Source organism: Diplotaxodon limnothrissa, linkage group LG13 (assembly GCF_057381915.1).
Source record: "Diplotaxodon limnothrissa isolate DT_005_m linkage group LG13, D_limnothrissa_male_GT1.1, whole genome shotgun sequence".
In the NCBI taxonomy this organism is placed as follows: Eukaryota; Metazoa; Chordata; class Actinopteri; order Cichliformes; family Cichlidae; genus Diplotaxodon; species Diplotaxodon limnothrissa.
Genome location: NC_140608.1, coordinates 4,327,689 through 4,348,158, shown reverse-complemented (window position 1 = coordinate 4,348,158; position 20,470 = coordinate 4,327,689). Strand labels below are relative to the sequence as shown.

At 42.3% G+C, this 20,470-nt stretch overlaps 1 protein-coding gene across 3 annotated transcripts in view; it reads right to left on the bottom strand.

The window, feature by feature from the left end:
* Window positions 1–19,744, bottom strand: part of meis1b (Meis homeobox 1 b) — a 76,511-nt gene extending 56,767 nt beyond the window's left edge. For all 3 annotated transcript variants that reach the window (XM_085369669.1, XM_085369668.1, XM_085369667.1), the window contains exons 1-7: window positions 19,058–19,744; window positions 17,112–17,332; window positions 15,888–16,029; window positions 15,523–15,573; window positions 14,907–14,957; window positions 13,638–13,781; window positions 4,697–4,808 (exon numbers count right to left, since the gene is read on the bottom strand). In XM_085369669.1, coding sequence (XP_085225795.1) covers window positions 4,697–4,808; window positions 13,638–13,781; window positions 14,907–14,957; window positions 15,523–15,573; window positions 15,888–16,029; window positions 17,112–17,332; window positions 19,058–19,069 — 733 coding nt within the window. In that variant the 5' untranslated portion in view covers window positions 19,070–19,744. The remainder of the gene's footprint in view (window positions 1–4,696; window positions 4,809–13,637; window positions 13,782–14,906; window positions 14,958–15,522; window positions 15,574–15,887; window positions 16,030–17,111; window positions 17,333–19,057) is intronic.
* Between the last annotated feature and the right edge of the window lie 726 nt (window positions 19,745–20,470).

Below are 20,470 nucleotides of genomic sequence, written 5' to 3'. Positions count from 1 at the left end.
GTTGGTTACACAGAATAATATGAGCATAAATTAAATTATTCCAAATATACAAGCCAATTAAAAAAAAAAAAAAAGAGCTAGGCATCACACAACATCCCTAAATCTCAGACTACTACTCAGACACATAAAATGCATGCAGACACCAACACATAGCCTTACAGGGAGCTATTTGTCTTGGCGCGGCACACTGTACTCTTTACAAACGGTCTGGGTAATTGGTGATACATATCTAATATCACCAGTCATCGCCTCACTCCCTGGATGTTTCTGACAAGCAGAGAAGGAAACCCTGTAGCTTTCAAAAACAGAGCAAACACTTTGCTCCGCTCCTCTGCTGAACTCACATACCACATCGCTGCAGCTGCCCAATTCAGTGCCTGAATGTTATTCTGTTTCCTTTGCACGCCAGACCCTCAGAGAAGCCAAGGGGTGTCCTCACAAATTCACACAGGCAAAGAGGAGTATTTTATACTGGGAGAAAATGAGAAGGCCCGCTCATGTCCATGAGGGACACCCCTCCATCGCAGGCATATATGATCTGCTAGGTTTTCCTCTGCCCTTCGAGCATTATACTTTTCACAGAAAAGCAAGATCCAAGGCTGCAGAAAAGCTTCTCCAGAGGGCTTCTGGGTATTAAACAAAGGAGCCTGTTGGTAGGAACTAGCGAGCAAACAGCTGGGCTAATAGAGCGGGACTAATTAACTACAGGGTCGCTCTCCGACTCTACTTGTCGATGCTTGCTGGATGTTTACAAAGACATCCCAGAGAAAGGGAGGAGAAAAATAAGAGGCTTTCTTCTTTGTCTGCTCTTTAGGGAGAAAGGAGATACCCAGGACTGATTTTAATGACATATGTGAAGCAAATGTGATCCTCCCTCCATTTTTTTTTTAAACTGCCAATGGAATTTAGTGCTAAAAAATACCATCGGCATTGTGGTCAAAGCACAAACACCATAACTAAGAACGCAGCATGTGAGCATTGTCACCACACGCAAAAATAAAAAAGGGTTGTTTTTTTCACATTGTCACTGTGGCACTGAGAGCACTGCAAAACATCTGCTGGTTTAAGAGTTATTATTAACTAGCTTATTATTAAAAGTACATTATATAATTATCATTTAATTTGCTTTGTGAAAAATATTTTTCCCACAAATGAATTCAACAAGATTCACATGGTGAACACCAACTTTATATAATGCAAATCCCTTCTCATGAGTCTTACACTGTTGAATCTGGGAACGAGTACACTTCCGGATAGAGAGAAATTTTTATACCAGTGGCCAGTGAACCCTTAAGAAAAGAGGAAAGAGTGAAGCATGTGTTTGTCACAGGAATAGCCTCAGAAAAAAAGAGAGAGAGGAGAGTTCACTAGTTAAAGGCTCTCAAACAGACAGCATCGCTCTTTTGCTCCACTATAGGAGGAGGATTAAGAAGAGATGAACGTGGGGTAGACGATAAGAAGACCAGATACAAGGAATTATACAAAGATTGAGTGCTAAAGGAGGTATAGAAAGTGTGAGGACATGGACTGATGTACTTGAAAGAAATGGAGTAAAGGAGGTGAGTTGAAGGATAGATGAAATGAAAATGGAGGGAATGAGCAAAGAAGAGAAAGATGGCCATTAGCTGTGCAGCTCTACAGGCAGTGGGGAAGAAAGAGACATGAGAGAGAAAGGTCAGTGAGAAAGCAATCTGTAAAAGGTAGAAAGGAGGAAAAGGTAAAGGAAAGGGATCAGAAATAACAGAGAAACAAAGAAGTGATCAAAGAGAAAAGGAAGAAAAAAGGTTAAAGAAAGGTGCAAAAGGAAGTGGAAATAAAGTGAAAATTGAGAAATGGGGCAGATTGAATAAATGAGTGTAAAAATCTGAAAAATTGTATTATTCACGGAGAACGAAATAGCAACAGAAGAAAAGATAAGCAAAAAGCATTGCAAAATGTACAACACAGAGGGAAAACAGAGCTGTGAAAAATGTAAGAGGGAATGATGGGGAAGAATTAGAGCGCCAAAGGAACAAAGAGAGGTGAGAGAACGGGAAAGAAGAAGGATAAACAAAGGTGGTGTTTTAGAGCGAGTGGGAGGCAAGGAAGAAAAAAAGAGGGAGGAGAGAGAGAAAAACATAAGGATACACAAGGAGGGAGAGAGAAACCGACTGACAGTAAAATGAAAGAGAGACAGGAGAGTAGGTGGGAGACAAGGGAAAACTGGAGAAGAGAGGGAGGATGTTGAGATGAAAGAGAGAGGGGGGGTGAAGCTGTTGGGGAGAGAGAGTGAGTAAAGTGCCAAACAGATAAATAACCAGCTTACTGGGATTACCAAGTGACTGACACAGAATTTGCCAGAGCCAATATGACGTGGCACTGATAGCTCTTAACCCATATAAACCTGAAACTGGTCCAAGATGTCCTCCAGTATTTACTGTTGTCACTGCATTCTAATGCTCACCACTGTGTGTGTGCTACATACATGTGGACTTACATATACGGGCACATAGCAGGAGAGTTGTCAGCTTTGAAAAGACATTATTAGAGCTGGTTAAACGTTACCTGGATAAAAAATACAAATTAAGTAAAAATGCACAACATGTCCAAATGAATGCAGACATGTTATCATCCCTACGAGTTCTCCAACTAAACAGTAGAACTTGATTGTGCCTCGAATCTCAAACAATTGATTATAAGTATTCCTGAAAGGACATATAGGAGTGCTTTCACTTCAAACAAGCAAAAACAAGACTGACAAGTTGTAACAAGGAAAAAAACAACAACAACTAAACACATTAAAAAGGCTGGCACAGTCATACTTAGCTATTGTGCAATTTTATATGTATTTATTCACATGGATGTGTGACATCACTCTGCTTTAAAAACTATATATCATAATAGCACTTTGCACCATCAACCTCTGGAGGTTTTTTCTGAGGAAAGAAGTTTCCATTCTTGAAATGCCAATGGGCTAAAACTAGAATCACATGCTGTAACAGCCTCCACTTTTTCCAAGAGCCTCTCCACCAAACCTTGATGGAGTTTTATACAGTTTGATGTGTCTTATTGCACCTCCTGGTTAAATAGAATAAATAAAATGCTAGCAATCATGTTTGACGGCCTCATACACATATACATGCATGATGTTTAGCTGCCATTGTGCAACACTTGGACGAATCAAAGCACATCATTCATTTTGCTGAAGCACATACACATTCTCACACACACAACACACCCTGCATTATACTCTGTAATTACTTTAATAACAAACAAAAATCTGCAACAGCCTGGAAAAGGAGTTGGGGAAACAGATATGAAGAGATAGAGGGTGATGCGAGAGAGTCGGAGAAGGTGGGCAGACATAAGGAGCGGGTCTATAATTGGAAAGATGTGAAAAATGAAGTGTCAGTTTGGTCAATAGAGGGCAAAGGTCACAGAAGCAGGAGCCCAAACTCTGCACAGAGCACACTCATTAGAGCGACCAATCAGATCTTGCCTGGTTGCCCCAGACCATTACTCATCACAGGCAGAGGAGTGCACACACATTTCCACAATATCTCTTTGTCTTCCCCCGTTTTACTGTAATTTCACTCTTATTGTATCAATTTGGTCTCCTCCTCCATATTATTTCAATTTTGTCTCAACTCGTGTCTGACCTCTCAGTCCTGAGCATTACTGAAGAGGGAGAGTCAAGCGCATACATATACAAGACAGAAAATGTGCCCGAATTAAAAAAAAATAAAAAAAGGAGAGACAACAAGACCAAGTGTGAGACAGACTGAGACAAAGAGAGACAGAGTATGTGTGTGTGTGTGTGTGTGTGTGTGTGTGTGTGTGTGTGTGTGTGTGTTGACTATATAAATGGCTGCTCGTTGGAGTGGAAGGCATGGCGGCGCTCTCTGCTCCCACCCAGGCTCTGCCTCCTGGCACTGGCAACCCTGCAAACTGCTCGCCTTGACATCGCCTTCAATAATATATGAAGTTGCTTTTTTGACTACAGTTTGTTTGCAGCGCCTTCCCACCGCCACCATTTTCCCACTGCTGCCTCTCTCTCACAGCCTCTTTAACACACTCAGAGGCACACACATATTTTCTGATTGCATGTAGATATCCAACTCTGGCAGATTTGTCCAGTGGAAGGGAGAGTATGTATTGGAAGTGTATGCACAATAACAATAAAAAAAAATAGGATTAAATTATGATGTTTTACATGCAATATTCTTCCAGATTAGTTCAGAATAGAAGCGGCATGAATCCAAAGACTGTTGTAAATATAAGTAACCTCTAATAAAGGTCTCAAGCTTCACAGCATAAGTTATTTTAACAAGTTATTAATGTGGGGGATTTTACACTCTCTAAACACTTTCAAGTGCATGAATTCCCAAAGAGAGGAGCGTAAAGCAAAAACAAAAAAGTTTCTGCACTCAGGTAAAGACTATCTACCAAAATATGTCTACACTGTTTATGTGTTCCTATGCAAAATGAAATGTCCCTACTAGATCCCAGAGGAGCTTTCACATACTTGACCGTGACCTCTGACCCCTCTGTGAGTTCTGTTGCAAAAACCAATCCCCTTTCCAAATACTCTGAATCAGCCTCTCTCACTTCGTCCTCACACATAATAAAGTTTTCTCTGACGGATGTCGTATAATATACTCTGCATCTTGGTCAACACATAAACGGTGCCCCTGTCCTCTGTCACATGATCTCTTACCTTGTTCGCTGCTGTTGTCACCACTGTGCGATGTGTGTCCCCCGCTGGATGGTCCCGGCGTGCCTCCAGAGCGCGTGGACGCCGTGTCATCGTGATCTCTGTTCCAGGACGTCTGAGAAAAGGAGAGATAAAATCGAAAGGTTAATCAGCTAATCGAATACTCAACTTTCACTGATTTAAAATTTCATTATCATCTTTTGAAAGCTCTGGTCTAGATGTAATGTCCATTACATTCAAGAGAGTCAGTCAAACTCAAATGAAATCAATCTCTGCCAACTCTCAGCCCAGTCATCCAGTGTGTGTGAGGCCCTGCAACAGTCTTATGGAATAAGGATTATTGGGGCTTGATAAAGAGAAAAGCTTAGACAAATAGAAAGTGAACATGTTGTATTAGTTCCCAGCTTTCTGAGGCATGCAATCTGCGGCTGCCTCCATTTGGCTCAAACCACTAGCAGATGAAAATACAAAACAGCTACAACTTAAGATAGGCTTCAGCAAGCGCCAGGGAGTGATGTCATCCGAGCAGAGTGGAGAAAGAGGGAGAGAGAGAGCGCGAGGTAAATAACTCAAAGTATTGCTACATAAGTATAATTCCTCCCTTTTGTCCAAAAGGGAAAGGGGGGGAAAATGGATGACCAGTCCCACTAATGTTGAATTAAACTTCATCTGAGGCAGCAGAGCCAAGACTGGGACATAATCAAATAAGCTAAAGTTTCCCACAGTTGAGCAAAAAAAAAAAAATAGAAACAAAAGTATTGCATGACAAACCAAACTAAGGCTGATTTTAAAGAAATGAAAAAGTCTAAGCAACGCAAAAGTATAAAAACGCATTCCTTTTTCTATAAGTTTTTTTTTTTAAATAGATAAACTTGACTGACAGCAGACTAAGATTCATTTTACTCTTACTAGTTTGTGTCATCAAAACACAAGCAGCTGACTAGACAGAGAGACTCAGGAGACAGGGTTTTATTTATATATAGTTATTTGTGCGTGTGTCTTAGGCCAGATGAGTGTCAGCTGCACACTGGATGGTAGAGAGCTAATGGCCCAGAAAGAAGTAAAAACCGAAGTCACACACACACACACACACACACACACACACAATATTGTCCACAGATGCAGGCAGACAAAAAATAGAGGAGTCAAGTTTTCTCCCATATATACAGGTCCGATGCTTACAAACAGACATACACTCTGCATACAGCCTGCAAAGAAAACACAGAAATCTCACCCTGCCCCATACAAAGCTGCTGCATACTATTGAAACTAAACCAGATGTTACTTCTTATCTCTGAGTGCCTCTGAAAAGCAACATTAGCGCTGAGGACAGGAGAGAAAGAGACTTCAGAATAGAAGGAAATGGAATCTAATGTGTTATCACACACAGTTTGCTATCACAAAAAAACAACGCAACAAACAAAACACACGCAGACAAACACTTATCGAGCCTCCTCTACCGCCTGCATGAGCCTATCTTTGCTCGGTGAAATCAAATGAAGGAGATATCAAGGGGCAATGTGGTGTTTGCATCACGCTTTTAGGGCTTTGCGACGAAATGACTGATAGAAACCCACACGGAGGAATCAAGGAAGGAGACGAGAGGAGCACACTGGGGAACAACTGGTTTCAATTGGGACACTACAATTGGCTCTGCCGCAGCAAGAGGGTTTCAAGTTGAGTTTAGCATTATAAAAAGGCAGACACTAATTCATGACTCAGGTTTGTTTTAAACAAAATATAGAAGGAATAGAATAACAGAAAAGAAAAGAAAAGTCAGCAAATTCAACACATTTGGGGTCTGTTAGAGCTCTTTTGATGTTCCTGGGCTATGAAATTATATTCCAGTGCTTACATGGACAATATAATTGTTGTTTTCCAAATTAGGCTTTGAGGCTTTGCAATAAAGAGGGGAGTCACTGCACAAAGGCATGACTAGGATGGCGACTGGTTAGATAAACGCTGATTTTAACAGGGATAAGATACCAAAAAGATCCCTTCTCCACCTCTTACAAATTCTTTTTTGCCGACCGTAGAACATTGAAAAATGAAACACCCGTGCATGACCAAGTTAACTCCAGAGAACATCAGAAGTGAGGTAATCCAGACCACATGCTCAGCGAGAAAAAACTTAACTCCGGCTTTTGCCATTTTTTTTCAAAAGTGAAGCATTTAAAATATGAGCAGAACTTGTTTATTCAGAGCGCAATGAAAAAGAATAGTACAGTACCCCAGGGATGTCGAACAGCAAGTATTAAAAACCCAAGAGCCTCAGCTTGCAAAAAGGATATTTCCCCCCCCCCCATGTTCTTTTTTTGTTAATTCTATAACAAATTCCATTTGAAAATATAATTAGAAAGTGGAGGCGGAAATGGCAAACTACTGCATTAGCTGTAATTGAACAAAAGAGCGCTTTGCCTGCTGGGAGGTGGCCACTGAGGCCCCACGGGAAACGGGGCGGGGCTGAGACAGGACCTGGTGGCATCTCCGCGGGGATGAGGAGTTTATTTATAATCGCAGGCCGCGCTTGGATGGAAAGGGCTTAGCACTGATCTAACACACAATTATTGCACACACGGCTGAAAACACACAACCAACAAACACTCGTAGCAGTGCGCACAGGTCATGCAGTGCATTTGCACACACACCCAGTCACAAGTAAATTTTTTTTGATCACTTGGTTTGTGTGCACACACACACACACACACACTCACAAACACGCTTTTCATTTACCTTATACAAACACATCACATCGCTGCCATACCCACAGCCTCTATTTAACAAAAGCACACACCTTGACCGCAAGATACAGGGAAACAAAACAATACACACCCTGTGCCAGCAAGACTACGGCACACAATAAAGATCTTCACCTTCAAAATATGGGGTATGTAAATTTTCAAGATGAATAGATGCATAAATAGAAAGCTTGAGGTAGTGGAAAGAAGGAGAAACTTGTCCTTCTGCACACATAGCAGCACGCTTGATTTATTCTGTCCCTTAATGAGCCGCCATAGTCTCTCACTACCTCTCCGTTCCCCTCTCTTTAACTCTTCCCTTTACCCACCGTCTCCTGTGCAGGATGCACATTAATTCAATGCTTAATTGTTTAGTAAATTCAATTTTCCACATTCTATTCTGCCTATCTTTAGGTAAAGTTCTTAAATCGGTGCCGCCAAGCTGTGGGAACCCTGTTTTTGAGCCATGCATACCTTTTTTTTTCATTACCATTTTTCTTCCCTACACCACCCTAATTCGCCATGAAAAGATTTTCCTTGCTGGAAATTCTGATTCCACTATGATCGGTGAGGCATTCCAATCCAATGCATTCTCATTGTGCCGCGTCTTAGATGCAAGAGGGGCTTCCCTTTCTGGCTGTGCCAGGCCCCATATCATACAAGCACTCATGCAAGAAATGTTGCCTTGCCAATTCATTTGCAATAATAAAGAAAACGGTTAAGGTTGTTGTGCTTTGCCCCCCCACCTACGCTTCTCCCTTTCTTCACTCTGAAATATCTTTTGTGATGATATGGATATTTACTTTTCACTCTGTGCCAGTGAGCGTGCGGAAATAATCATATGTGCATACTTACAGGCACAGACATAAATATCCAAATAACCCCCCACACATACACTCTTCACTGGTGGTACATCTGAATCAAAGATGACAGTTGAGCTACTCCATCCCCCAGAATTCTTTGGTGCATCTACTCTCTGTGGTAGTTTTCTTTAACACCATTTTTGACCTTTGCAACAGCACTGCTTTCTCAAGTTGAAACCGGCGAGAATGCCATGTGTTGCAGCAGCAAGATGGCATGCAATAACTCCAGACACATTCTGCCACTCAGCTGAATGCTGGTGGGAAAGCTGTAAGTGAAAGGGGCTGAAAGGCCAGCTATTGTAAACTCTTGTTTACTTTGCTTTTCACTGTAACTAGATAAAGCAGGACCTGCCTCTCTGATAACCTGCCAGGCAAGTGCTTGCCCGACTACTTCGGTTTTCTGTGCTCTCTCCACCCCTCTCCTCCCCTTGTTGCAATATTACTGCTTCCAAAATGAAAAGAGGGGCTGATAATGGTATGCGTGTGGAAAAAAAAAAGGGGGGGGTGTAAAGAGAAAAGACCCCTCACTCCCTCCCATTCTGTTCAACACTCCCCCTTCCTCCCTAACTCTTCACAATAGACAAAGAAAGAAGAAATAACCTTATAATTGCTAAAGGGGGTGAGGGAGAAAACTGGATTTGGTCTCTTGAGTAAGTAAAGTATGCTACACTCAATAGCCGTCAGGTACTCTTCAAACGGCTTTTTAAAACCGGTGGGTTAACCTCATAGAGACAACCAAAGATAATTACATGTTTAAGATAATTACCAGAGCTTTCAAAGTCCATTTAGATGACACTCGTGGAAACTGACAAACTGATTTCCCTTCCTCTGTGGCCTCTTCTACTGCAGCTCTTACTATAGACTCCTTGGTTACCCTCTATGAGCTGAAATCCAAACAAAAACATTAGCTCAAGTGCTTTCCCCTCTCCACGCCATCGAACCCCAAACAAAGCAATGGAAAGGTGGGCATTATTAGTTAACGACACGTTTTGCTGTGGTTTCTTCGTTAGCCTAGCCTGACTTGGAGCCACTGCGCTGGGATGTTCTCGGTGGATTCCTTGGAGACGGGTTGTTTGTGATGGTGGCCATTGTCAGAGGCTTGCAGGGGGTTAAGGGGGAGAGGAACTTTCCATTAGCTAAGTACACATGTGTTAAGCCAGGTTATTGTTTACTTAGCCAAAGAAACCACAGCAGGCCTCAGGGACAGACATGGCCGCCCATCATAAGTAACAGCAGACACAAACCAAAAACTTTATTTGTAACTGGGAAATTCTGACTATCATAGTGTGTCTGTGACACAGTGAGGCCGCACTAAGCACTAGTTTTAAAAACAACTCATAAATCAACTTTAACAAAAAAAAGGCCATAACACCAAAAAAAAAAAAAACATATGCACTTTAGATGTGTGAAAAAAATTATGAAGGCATGAGAGAGGCTCCTGACATTCTAGTTCTTTGAAGTTACTTCAGTCTTGAGTTGCTCAATCATAATCACCCCTACTTGCTATTCCACCACAATTATAAAGAGGCTAAGAAACACACAAGTCACGTGGTCACCTCTTTGTATCACTTGTTGAATCCCCAACAGCCGCCCTGCATTCACTACCGAATGGAAGAAAAGGGGGAGTTTAGGCAAAGGGGGAGTAGAGGAGAGAAGGGGTGAGTGGGGGTCAAACCTCTCTTCTATTCAACTACAAAAGCTGCTATTACCAACAATCACTACAATGATTCAAAAGTTTGTATTAAGAACAGCAGTGTGCCACTGTAGGAGAGAGAGGGGGATGAAAAAAACAGAGCGAGTGTGTGCGCCTGTTAAGTCGGGTGAAACTCGATCCATACTTCAACGAGAAGCGGATAGATTAGCGATAGCGGTGTACTGATTAGGAAAATAGTGGCTGACCCTGGCAGTCATGGTTTCCATTGAGCTAGGAGTGGGGAGGGAGCAGGGGTCACTCTTTGACCGCCAGAGTTACCTAAACCAACACTGCTGGGTCTCACTGACCTGGAAACCCGTACTTGTATGGCATAACAGTGCCAATTGTTGGGAAAAAGATACCGCGATAGCGCTATCAGGAGCAAATTCTTACACAGTGACCACAACACAAAGCTCAAACAAGCCGGGTTTGTTTAGAAAAGATTGTGCAGGTTAGAAGCACAACAGCAACGGGTCCCTAATGTATACTGTAGATGTTATTTCAGATTGCAGCCAATTTCACCTTATTTTCACATTATTTCAACTTCTCAGGAAAAGACTCAGCATTCATAATCAAAGAAAAAGTCAGGCAGTAAATATTTTTAAAAGGAAATTTCAATTATTTCCAGTCCCACTTCAGCCTGCATAGCTCAATCAAGTAGAGGAGCTCTTGAGATTTGTAGTGAGTCCTCATCACTATTAGTACTGTTGTCCTCTACAGCAGAAAGCCTGGGCCCTCAGAGTTCATTAGCAAATTGCTACACCCCTCCCCATACGCTCTGTGCAATTAAAGGCAAATGTGTAAATGACGTACAGCAGCGCAGAAATACCTCCCCACTTCTTTAGACTGAGGTGAATGTGTGTGCCAGGCAAATAGGGACACAATCAGCAGAGTAACTCTTGCCATATTTTCACAGCAAGAAGAAGATTGAGACAGACGCGGCAATATTCGCGATCACATTAAAGGCCTGCACGAAATTAACTTCTTGTGTTTTTTATGTCTGCATACTGATTAGCTCAAAGTAGATCTAATGGGGCAAAAACATTCAGCTCAAAGGGAGGAAATCAACGTGAATGTGGTGGAAAGCTCTCCAGAGACCAGCAAGGAAAGAGTTAAGAAAGTCCAACTGGTGCTAACCAGTCACTCCACTCACATAGCACCTGAGGGGGGTGCTGCATTTATCAAGCCAGTCTGAACACACACACACACACACGCGTGCGCACACAGCAGCACACGCACAAATACACACATATATATATACACGCACAGAGCGTGTGCCTGCGCACACACACCCACACCGAAAGACACACACAAACATAGGAGGGTATGCCCAAACTGGCTGGGCTGCATTCACAAGCCAGTGCAGAGCCTCTGACTTTTTCACCTCTCAGCTATGCTCTGCTTTCTTTTGAAAGAGGCGCTCGGTGTCCTTTCATATTTCCTCACATAGGCAGGAAAACAAAAAAAGGAAAAAAAAATGTAAAGACATGTAAAGAATATTCAGAAAAATCACTGTTATGACGCAAGGGTACATAATGCAGCAAGAAAGTCAGCGTTGTTGAATTGTTGAGTTTAATAAATTCAAAGTAGTTTTTTCCTCTGACATTTTTTTCCTCTGCTACAGTCGCCTCACTGGAATAAATTGGTTTATGAATAAATGAGCCTGCTTTCTCCATCTTGTTAACATTGTTCTTTTGTGCAAATTCTCAGCATTTTTTTCCAGTCCACTTCAACTTTATGCCCGAGGGCATATATTAAAAATACATATGGAAAGAGATAATGCACACACAATGCAAATCCGTTAAGGATGTCACCACCACACAAAAATAGCCCATAAAAAATTTAAAAAAATATATATTCTGCCACAAGTAAGTCATGAAGTGCAGTGCCATTGGATTGACAATGTAAGTATTCAGCGGTGAGAGGCATGCACCCTCTGCCTGTTTGGATATGCTCATTTACACACAGACTGCTCTTGTGGACAGTCTCCACATTAGGCCATCCTACCAGAACATCAGCCCATCCCTCAGTATTACAAATCTGTCAAAAAAGTTTGCTCTGTGTTTTAATACAAACTGTGCCTGTAGGTCATTTTTTACGATTCTTTCAGTGTAAACATAAGCTTGTATGGTTTTGGCCTGAATTGGCTATATGTAGGCAACCGTCATTATATTAAAATAGGCCACGTCTTCATCTTACAGTCAATTAAAGATCTGCATCAGTGCCGCAAGCACAACATCATTTTCTTCATATACCTAGAATCCCAAGGGTTTTAACACACTATTTCAATATCTATATACCATAAGGCTTCATTCCATGTTCTGACCTATCTATAAAAAATTTGACAACTGAATCCCTGAGAGAATACAACAGGCTGTTTAAAGAGACACTTAAAAGCACAAGTGGTGTCTGTGTTATTTAATTCTGTTCCTGGATTAAATGAAGTATTATCTTCTGGGTGATCTTTCTCATTTCCATAATCAGACATAAGGGCCAGGGATGGAGTAGTGCATGCGCAGCAGAGTGAGGCTCTTCCCAGTTGGGCCCCAATCGGCTCCCAGTCCTCCCATTCAGCACAGAACATAAAAGCCGCTGGCTGTCTCTCTCTTCTGAGACCAGCCACTCAACCATATGGAAGTCCGCGGATTTAAATTATTTAGCCTAATCGCTTCATTACTTTTTATGTCGGACTATCCAACTAATCCCTTTAATTTGGACACTTGATTCCCCCTCCCCCGCGCTGTCTATAGGTTATTGCCGCCACACTCCGAAGTAATTTCTTAAAACTCTGGTATAACTTAGCGAAACGTGCATGCAGCCCGCTTTCCTGCATACAGGGCGTGAGCTATTAATGGCCGCAAGTCCAGATTTGCATAGTTATAATGATCGGTTGCTGTTATCATTATTTAACGGCAGTGTAAGGACCATTAGGGTCATGCCTGTGCGCACACTACAATGTCCCCGGAGTGCAAACAGTCAGTGAAGCACATAATGAAGGCTGTGGTTATCTCTGATATCTGCACAAAAGGAAACACTTCTTAATCTACCTTTAATGCCCCCTGCTTCTATAGCTTTCGAAAATAAACCGTCTTATTGGCGCTGAATCTGTGCGCTCTGAGCGAAACAAAAGAGGGGGAGAGGAGGGGTCTCGATAAGCAGTGTGCACTCATGTCTAAGGAAAAATACTGACAAGACGCGAAATGAACCGTGAACTCTAGCTACAGTGGAGAAACCAAGGCATCTAAACCACAGTGTGCAGCCCATGCTGCTGCTGCTCTCTTCTGGGCTGCAAAACAGAGAGGAGCTGATAAGGCTTTAGGTTCAAAAAGAGAAAGAGAGAAGAGCGGGAGAAATGGAGAGAGGAACTAAATTAAAATCGACATGGAACAGGTCAAGTTTATGGCGATGCTTTTTCAAGCTAATCTTCCCAGGTCGGTTCCGGGTTCAAGTCTTAATGGGCCAATAATAGCAACATTATTCCGATTTTTCTTTTCTTTTTTCATTCCGAAGGATGGAATGGAAACCGTCTTTAATCATATGCAAATAGCAGCGCAGCACAGTAGTGACCCAGAATAGCTAAATGGCCAGCAGGGAGAACGCGCGCGTGCGCACACACACGCACACACACACGCGCAGATGGAGAGATGTACCTGATCAAGGGCCACCGATCTCGTGATTTCCTCGCTGTCTGATTTGGAACCGCCCTCCCTGTCGTCTATGACCAAGTCGATGGGCATCTTGCCTTTCAAGCAGCTGATGTACCGGTGACAGAAATTATCACACAGCTCGTGCACCTAAAGGGAGAAAGAAGGCAGAGGTGTTACACACTCACCCAAACTACACGACACCGATTCGAAGCGCAAAAGTGCCCCGAAGACTTTTTGTGCATTTTGACACAGCTAAAAATTACATTTGTGAATCTGTATTTAAACGTTATAGACGTATATATATAAACTTTCTTTTAAACTTATGTTTACGGGTTTATATTAACTTATTGTTAATTTTCTTTCGTCTGTAAAAACTGAAAGATCACTTTGGATTCAGGGTAAGGTTCCCGCGCCTTTTGTGGCAGTGGACTGTCCTGCATGGAATAGTCAACTTCATTTTTTTTCTCCTCTCAAAATAGAGATATCGTCGAAAATTGACAGTGACAAGAGGGCTCTGAGGCTACAACGCACTCAACACCCGTGTTAAATTCATCATCAGTGCCCTGGGTTGTGGCCATTAGAGGAGGGTGACCCGCTTGACTGACATTTAAGGTAAACTGTTTAATTTCATCAACTTATTATATTATCACTGCCAATGTGACGCATCCGACTGCTTGAGAAACAAACAGAAAAAGGATAAACGCATGCGCAAAAAATGCTACTTCAAACTTTATTTAGGCTACTGAGTTTATATGTACAGAATATATAGCTTTCCGTAGAGAAGCAAGATCTGTAGGGAAAGAAGTGCATGCACGGAGATAAGTTTAAAAACGAAAACTTTTTAACAGTTTTGATTATGTTTGAGAATGTCAACGTTTAGGCTAAAGTTGGCTTTAGAGGCTATCGCAGTCCATCTGAAACGAAGACAAATCAGAGTTTTACACCCACTACTGCCTCTATCCACAGATGGTTGCCTGGGGCCTTTTGCCCTCCACAAAGAATCATTTTTTTTAAACCCGCAAAATTCGCCTATATGTTTCACCTTGCACGCAATTTCTGCCAGCATTAAACTTCATTAAAACATGGGAGAGACTGGGCACAGAGATATCTGTTCCAGTTGTAACAGCTTGCGTCGTGATTAAACGCGGAAGAGAAATGGCCCCATGATTGATTTTGACGCTAATTATAACCGACTAGCAAAAATACATTTATGCAAATACAGCCCATAGGTCTGAAGTGGCACAGTGGACAGAAATGGCGAGAGAATATTACCTTCTCCAGCTCCAGAAGATGAAATCGTAAAACTTGAATGGCTTGAATCATCTGAAAAATTAAAATAACAATAAAAAATGAGCTGTTCACATCTCTTGATATTAAACAGACGCGTTTTTCTCAATACAAGTAACTGTAGATGAGGAAAATATTCATGTGAATGGATTTTATGTGGAACTGATATTAAACTTGGATGTTATTGCAATATGGAGAGCAGGCGTACAGTACAGACTGAAGCTGCAATAAGCCTCAGAGTCAGAGATCTATTAGTCACCAACTAGTCGAGGGGAAGCGTTACTCTAACATTACATTTAAAGTATCAAACTGAACAAAGTGGAAAGACTGAATAGAATAAGTTTCCAGGCAGGGTTCAAAGGTGTGTGACAGCTGTCTGACAGCAGCCCTTCATCTGCAGATACAACCGGGGGCCATCATGATATCAAACAGCCCAAAAAAAGGGATATCAGCTGCAATCCTGCTTTAACTTTTCAGCACCACGTGGCTGCCTGACACAGATGAAAAGCCCGCCACATCCAAACAACAGCTGGCATATTCAAAAATGCAGTACGAAAATGCAGAAAATGTCATTTGTGCAATAATAAAATATAGAGCTTACCAGATTATCCAATTCTGGATTCGATGAAAATAAAGGTTTTTCTGCCCGAATCTAAAACCCAAAACATTTCTTTATAAAATATATGAATAGAAAACGTCACACTGATATTTTTAACATATAATGTAATATTAAATTCACATACACGCATTAAACGGAACACTAGTTACTTCTTCGCAAAGACAGTGCACAATATGAAATTAGAACATTGTAAAAATCGCGTTAATTTGAATGGTAGATGTCTCTTTAATTCATTTCAGTGCAGAATTAAGTGTAAGCACAAAAGCCAGAATTGCACATTTCGGACTGTCAGGTGAGAGCTCACGCTGCTCGAGCATGCAGATTAAGAAGAGTCAAAGTTTCCTGACCTGTTTTGCAAACACTGCTATGTCTTCATTGAAAGATTCCGATGAACAAACGTCTCCTCCCGCCACCCCGGGCTCTCTGGGGGTGCAAGTCGCTAATTCACATTTCTCAAAAATCAGTGCAAGCAAGGGGAACAGGGGGTGCCTGGGAACACACACAATAGCAAATGTCACCAGAGAGAACAGCGCCGGGGTCAAGACTACTCCAGGCTAGATTTAGCCAGCCATGGTACTCTTCAACAACTCACCCATGGGGACTGCTGCTGCAGCCCATGCTATTATATTATGCAGAGGCTCGGAGAAAGGCTTCAAACAGCGGACAGACTTTTGTGATTAAATCTAGGCGCGCCTAATAGCATAAAAGCTTTAGAGTCTGTCAAACAATTTCTTGCACAGGTCTCCGTTTGCATCACAGGCGTGTGTTTGTTTGGCAAAGAAAAAGAAAGAAAAAAAAACTCGACGGTTAAATGTGCACACATTTATTATTTATTGCTCAAGTCCTTAGAATAAATATGTGCAGCCTGGTAATGCGGAGGTGAACGCGCTACCTGAAGTTGTGCCACTGTGGCAAAAGGTGGTAAAACTGCAACTGGCCTGAAAACGCTCTTCTTAGATTTTAATAAACTCACGTAAATTAATAAATGATTTTCTTTGAACAGTTTTTTTTTATTTGCTGAAGCTTTGCAAATTAATACAATTAATTCAAAATGTTAAAAAGCAGAATCTATTTTTATTTGCACTTTTTTTACTTATAATAAACGGCAGAGCTTTAAATGGAATATAAGCGGGAAAACTTGGGGGTGGAAAAGGCTCTGCGTATAGGTGAGCTTGTTTCAGAAATATTCAAGTCAAAAAATAATTGGAACAACGGGAGATTGGCGAGTCTTCCAAGTACAAAAGATATTGCTATATCTTTCACCCAATAGAAACACGCAACAGACATGACTGGACTGAAAAGTACAACACTCCAAATTATGCCAAAAAATAAAAGAGCAGGAGAAGCCCGCTTAGCCTCTCTCCTCCCCAGCGCCTCTGCATCAGTTTGGGTTCCAGTGTGTCTTAAACTCTTCACCGGGACAGATTGCTGTCCCTGGCATCGAGCCTGTGTTTTCTTTTGTACGAGGCTGATTTTGCACCCACTTGCCCACCCCAGCTGGCCCCTCCAGGCCTGGATACACGCCTGCCCGACAGAGTGAGTTTCCCCACGGAACGAAGGCGTGCACCTACCCGTATATAGCGTCTTTATCTCTCTTGAGAGCGTCGTTAACGGAGGAGCCCATACTAGGAGGCATGGTGTTGGTGTGGGCGGTGTGCGGGTACTGGTGAGTGTGCATCTGGGGACCGTGGTTGAGGTGAACCGCCTGCATGGACCGGGCGCCGTGCGGGTCTCCGTACATGGTGGTCGGGATGCCCACACCGTCCATCCCGTAGTGGGGCAAGTCTTCATACTGCACACAACAAACACCCGGGTCAACAGTGAATATAGACGTACAAGACTATATTAGACTGATTAAAACTTTAGTGTAAAAACAGCGAAGTGTAAAAGTGAGTAGCAGGCGAAGTAACACTTGTAGTGTTGTTGTTTTTTCTTCTAAGAAAAAGTTCGGTCAAACTGAAGAAATAATTTAATTAATTTTACAAAATTAAGAACGTGTTTTTAAAAAAAATCCAAAATTTTCAGGTACACATACGCTTAGCTGCCCTTTTAAAAATAAATGTTCTTAAAAATTGAGGAGGAGAGAAAAACAAACAAATGTAAAGCAAAAGAGAGACAAATTCACGTCTGTGTTTTTGATTTTATAATCAGAGAAAGTTTTAAAGACTTGAGTCTAAAACTGAGTTGTCTCCAGTAAGAAAACTGCACTGATAATTCTGAAGTGCAAGCTAGTTTTTGTTCTCGTCTCATTCCCAGTGACCCTTGAAGCCCGGAGGAAAAACACATATGAATTATTCAATATGTTCGAAATTACTGGGAGTACAAAAACTGTAGCAACACGGCTCGGTTATTATTATCGCCATTAACCAGGCGGTTGTTGGGCTTTAACACCATAAACCCGGAGTCCTGTGTTGTCACAGTGTACAACAACAAAAGTCTTAAAGTTGTTAATTGCGGCGTTTCTCATTTTAAAGGCTCGTAACTGTGCAGCATGTTCTTACTTATCAAGCACGCTATGATTAGTGCAAACAAAACTAAACAACACAAGTCACGTGCTGTTTTTCATGTTGTTAACCGAAGGTGAATATTCAAACTTTTTTCATGCGTCGCTTTTGAGTGAATTTACCACCCAGCCTTTACGTTTTGGTTTGTAACTACTCAGAAATGTTGCTTCTGGTCTGAGAAAGGTCAAATTAAGCAACTTATTTGAGGTTTGCTTTTTCATATACAAGAAAATATGCTTGAAATATTAATGACGTTCTTTTAGACGTGACAAACAAGTGCCGGTGGAAGAGTAAAATGCATTATCACTTAAGGCTGAGCATGTCGAGCCTAAAGGCAAAGAGGTGCAAACCCCAGCGTGGTGTAGCCCCAGTGCCAAATTCTGCAGCTAAATGTGTCCAGTGTCCCTAACATCCCCGCTTTTACGCTGTTTATTATCCGTGTGAAGATTCAGCTGCTGCTCTAAAGAAAAGAAGTCCCTGGATTGTGCGAATCAGAGCGTTTGTCATCACCTCGTTATTAGGGAAAAAGTGCCTTACTTGCTCGAGGCTTATTTTTTGCATATTTAAACACATTCTACGACGTGCCGTCGATTGACGAACAACCGACGGAATTTTTATTTTGATCGTAAATACTCGATAAGTAAGCTTGATGGAGCAGTCAACAGAGAAAAGTAGAGATTTGTTTTGCCTCCATGCCCTCCCCCATTTTGCTTCCAGTAACTGGCCTGTCATAACTAATCTAAAAAACACAGCCAATGTGAGATATGATCACGCTCCCAGTGTCTCTCACTGGGCCGGTTTGTGGGACAAACGAGAGCGACCGTGCGTAATACCGGGCCAAAAACACGCCAAACATGAAACCGTCCCTCCGTGTGTCAGAAAGACGACAGAAACTTTCGCCGCGAATGTGTGTCCGTGTGGGTATGTGTGTCATTAAGCCACGTTACAGCGCAGCATAGCATTCAAGCGCAGCAGACTTGGAGAAACTTTTTAGGGGGGATTGCCCTACGTACCCGTTGCGCCATAACCCTCCTCACTCCCTGATCGTCCTTTCACTTTAGGTAAATCCCCTCTGCGGCCAGGGTGGAGACGAAATAAAGAAAGAAAATCCAAATAAATGAGAAGATGTTTCAGCCAAAATCCCGTTTGCCTTTTCTTTTTTTTCCACGGAACGATGAAGCCAGCTCCCGCTTTCTGTGCAAGTTTAGCCCAGGCGCGGCAAATAGGTCCTCGGCTATCCTCGGGGCAGCAGCACCGGGCTCCTTTTCCAAAACCAGGATGAAAATAAAAAAGCCCCTCAAACAAAACTGGCGACTCTCATGGCTTTTTGCCACTCCGCCTGTCAGTCAAAACGCGAGGGCTTGTCAAAAGTACCGGATGAATGATGGTCCGACGTGCGTCTCCACGGGATCGGCACCACCTAAATGTTAATGGTCACAATCACAGTTAAAAAATGAAGCAGCTCTCCCCTCGTTTTCTTTGATCACTCTCGGCTCCCGGCTTGATTTTCTTATGCAAAAGCGTCTAGAGGAGATCAAGAGGAGGTGGGGTGATAATTCTGGCTTAGGCTTTCTTAAAGGAGCCACGATCGATGCTGTGCGCGTGTATGCGTCTGCATGTGTGTGAGTGCGTGTGTATGCGTGAGCCGCCTGCCCGTTTGTGTACAATGGATGTGTGTGTTGAGCTGAGGAGGAGCGGAGGATCTGGACCAGACTGCCGAAACCCGGAAGTAGTGGTGGCCATAACAGGTCGCGTCTCTTACACAACGCACCGGGCTGCAGCAAGTCGTGCGGAGAGGAGGGGGGGTGGGAGGACCCTGTGAGCCCAGCCAGCCAGCCGCACTGCGAGCTGGAACAACACTAAACACAGAATATTCATCTATGACTTCGACTTCATGTCTCATCCTCACAAACTGACTTTATTCTGCAGTCTGGAAAACACGTGAATTCGGGACTGACACGTCCAGCACCCACTTCTCTTCTTATAGTTTGTAAACGAGTTACTGAACCAACTTTCTACTCTGAAGTGAGCTGTTCTCAGGTACGTTATTAAAAGCCTGTAAGTTAATAATATTTTTATAATGAAAGAAAATGAGCTGTAGAATAAAATAAGTCGAGCTCATCCCAGTAATGTTGCAGTCAACCGAAGCCTCTGAGAGGCTGTCATCATTCTTTATGCATGAAATCCACTGCAGCCAAACATCCAGTTTTGCAGGTTTTCGGCCTTGCAGCTCGACTTCTGTGCAGTCGATTTGCTTCCCGTGTTTGATTTTATAACTGAAAGACTAGAAGCAAACAACATATAAAAACCTTGGAGAAATTGTCCAGTCTAAATAGAAAGAACAACAAAGCAACTTTAAACAGGTCATTTGGAACATTTATACTTATTTTAAAAGTTGGTTGCTTTTCAAACGAAAGCAGCTTAAT